Genomic DNA, 2,326 nt, shown 5'->3' with positions numbered 1-2,326 from the left:
GTGGTGCTTGCAGTTTATAAAGGGATGGAGGATAGGTCGAAATTTGGAGTTGTAATTAGCTACTGTAGGAGGCTTTTAACTGTTCTACATGAAGTGTCTATTATTTTTTCCAAAAGGTCTACCAATCAAGTTGCTCATTTGTTAGCAAGTGAAGCCTTGTCTTTGGTCACACCTAGTTTTTGGCAACAGGATCCCGAGTTTATTCGGCCGTGTTTGTTAAGCTATTCTTTAATAAAATACAGTGATTCTTTGTCAAAAAAAACAAAAAAAAAAAAAAAAAAGTAAGTTTAAAGATGATTTGACTTATGAATAGTATGAGAAGTATAATGAATGCATTTGTAAATTCATTAATTAGCGAATCAAGGCATTCAATAACAAACCAAATTCATTTTTATTATGCACTAATTAATTATTTATAACAATTATAGCAACACCATTCACCTATCACCCTCGCAATCCTCCCAAGAGAAATATATTTTGCGAGCACGTACATCATAAATGAATCGCGTATTAATTTGTTGCCGTGATCCCAATATAGATTCACTTTGGGAACTACTAATTTGCACACAAAAAACATCAGGATCATTTGCGGTTCGATAGATGAAAGCTGGTCTCACCTCAAAATCAGCTCCCTCGAAATGGTATGTCATCGAGGCTAATTTTACTTTAGGCAATGTCTGTCTATGTCTGTAACACAATTCGAGATGAGTTTCAGCAGTAGCATTAACTCGTTGAAGTCCATAGCTATCAAAATGGGCTTGAAATGCCTTAAGCACTTGTTGATAAGCCGGAGCAATCAAACGAGTGATTGATGTTCCCGAATCTACAATGCAGCCACCTGTTCCATCACGTTTCAGCGTAAAGGTGTTACGAGGAATGTTTAATCGACGGCCTGCAACACTTATATCTTGTAAGTTTAGATAGTAAGAGTATTGATTTGGTGGAGATACAATTGGGGTCGATTTGAATGTCCTTCCTTGAGTAACAATTTCATCCCCAAACCTCAAGAAAGTAGTACCATTTCCTTGTGTAACGGGTGGAGGCAAGCAATAAGAAAAACGTTGTTGAGTTATATCACCTAATTGTTGCAAAAAAGAAACCGGAGACATATCCAAACCCAGGATACCTCCAAACCTCCCTGATAGTTCATAAGGCCCAAAATTTCGACTCTTTCTCGAACAACCGAAATATATTTTCATTTGGGTATTATTATTAGAAGGATCAGGATGAAATATCTCAGAAGCAACAACTCCTTCGGTTATAGAATCACTCAAGTATTCAATCTTATAAACACATTCACCATTTTGGCATTTGAAATCAGATTTATTGTTTCTACAGAAAGGATGCTCACAAGAAAGCTTTGAGTAGGTGCGTGAAGTAGATGAGTTGTAGATTGGAGGCTGTTGATGAAATCTCTCTTCACATGGTTCACATTGTGTCCAAAAAAGATCACTGCCAGTATCAGGTACGAGGTATATTGGTATGGAAGGATTACCAAACTGTAATTTCACAAGATAGCCTGTACCATCATAAAAGCTTAATTCAAATCTTAATCTTTCATCTAATTTGGCAGAATCTCTATGGATGAGCTCAAGGCTAAATCCATTAGGAGACTTTGGAGCAACAGAGGAGATAAGTATAGAGAGAATAGTGATGTGGAGGAAGAGATAAGCTGATGATGAAATTTGAGATTGAGACATTTTCTCAAATGATGAGCATCAGTATTCATTCAACCATGGTATTTATACACTATTTTACTCAAATAAATTAATGCATTGATATATATGGATATCCAAGAAATTACTATAACCTAATGGAATATTTATTTCATTACTTGCTTGTTATAGGGTAATTATTCATAAATGTGAGATATTATAATAAAGCTATGGTGAGCTTGATGTGTGGGGTTAGAAGGATTGAAGAGTGTCAAGGGATACAATGGTGAGGATAGGGGAAGGTCTAAGCAAACTTGGAAGAGGGTGATTCAGGAAAAAACATGATAGTGGATAGAACGGAGTGAATGGAGAGAATTTATGTGGCTGACACGATTTGATTTCACGGTTTCTTATGACGGTTCATGTTAGCCGACCGCAAATCATTTCGGGACTAAAACTTTGTTGTTGTTGAGTTAGCTTAGATATAAGATTTACATGATAAGATAAGTTACCAAGGAATATTTAAGTTATAATAAAATATTTGTGATTCAAATGTACAAACACCAATTCCGATGATGTTCCTGATGAAGATGCTCCCAGTGTCCCTAAAGTAGACGAAGAACCTGAACTGAAATATGTTAGAACCAACAGCACTCAAACCGTAAATTCTG

The 2,326-nt window shown here is 36.0% G+C and overlaps 1 protein-coding gene across 1 annotated transcript; it reads right to left on the bottom strand.

Moving 5' to 3' along the window:
• Positions 1 to 385: 385 nt before the first annotated feature.
• On the bottom strand, positions 386 to 1,700 carry LOC136224396 (aspartic proteinase CDR1-like). The gene has a single exon (XM_066012726.1). The coding sequence runs from the start codon at positions 1,698 to 1,700 to the stop codon at positions 438 to 440; it is 1,263 nt and encodes a 420-aa protein (XP_065868798.1). The 3' UTR covers positions 386 to 437.
• Between the last annotated feature and the right edge of the window lie 626 nt (positions 1,701 to 2,326).

Source organism: Euphorbia lathyris, chromosome 3 (genome assembly GCF_963576675.1).
Source record: "Euphorbia lathyris chromosome 3, ddEupLath1.1, whole genome shotgun sequence".
NCBI classification, from domain to species: domain Eukaryota; kingdom Viridiplantae; phylum Streptophyta; class Magnoliopsida; order Malpighiales; family Euphorbiaceae; genus Euphorbia; species Euphorbia lathyris.
The sequence above is the reverse complement of the archived record's forward strand: the minus strand, read 5'-3'. Positions and strand labels throughout refer to the sequence as shown.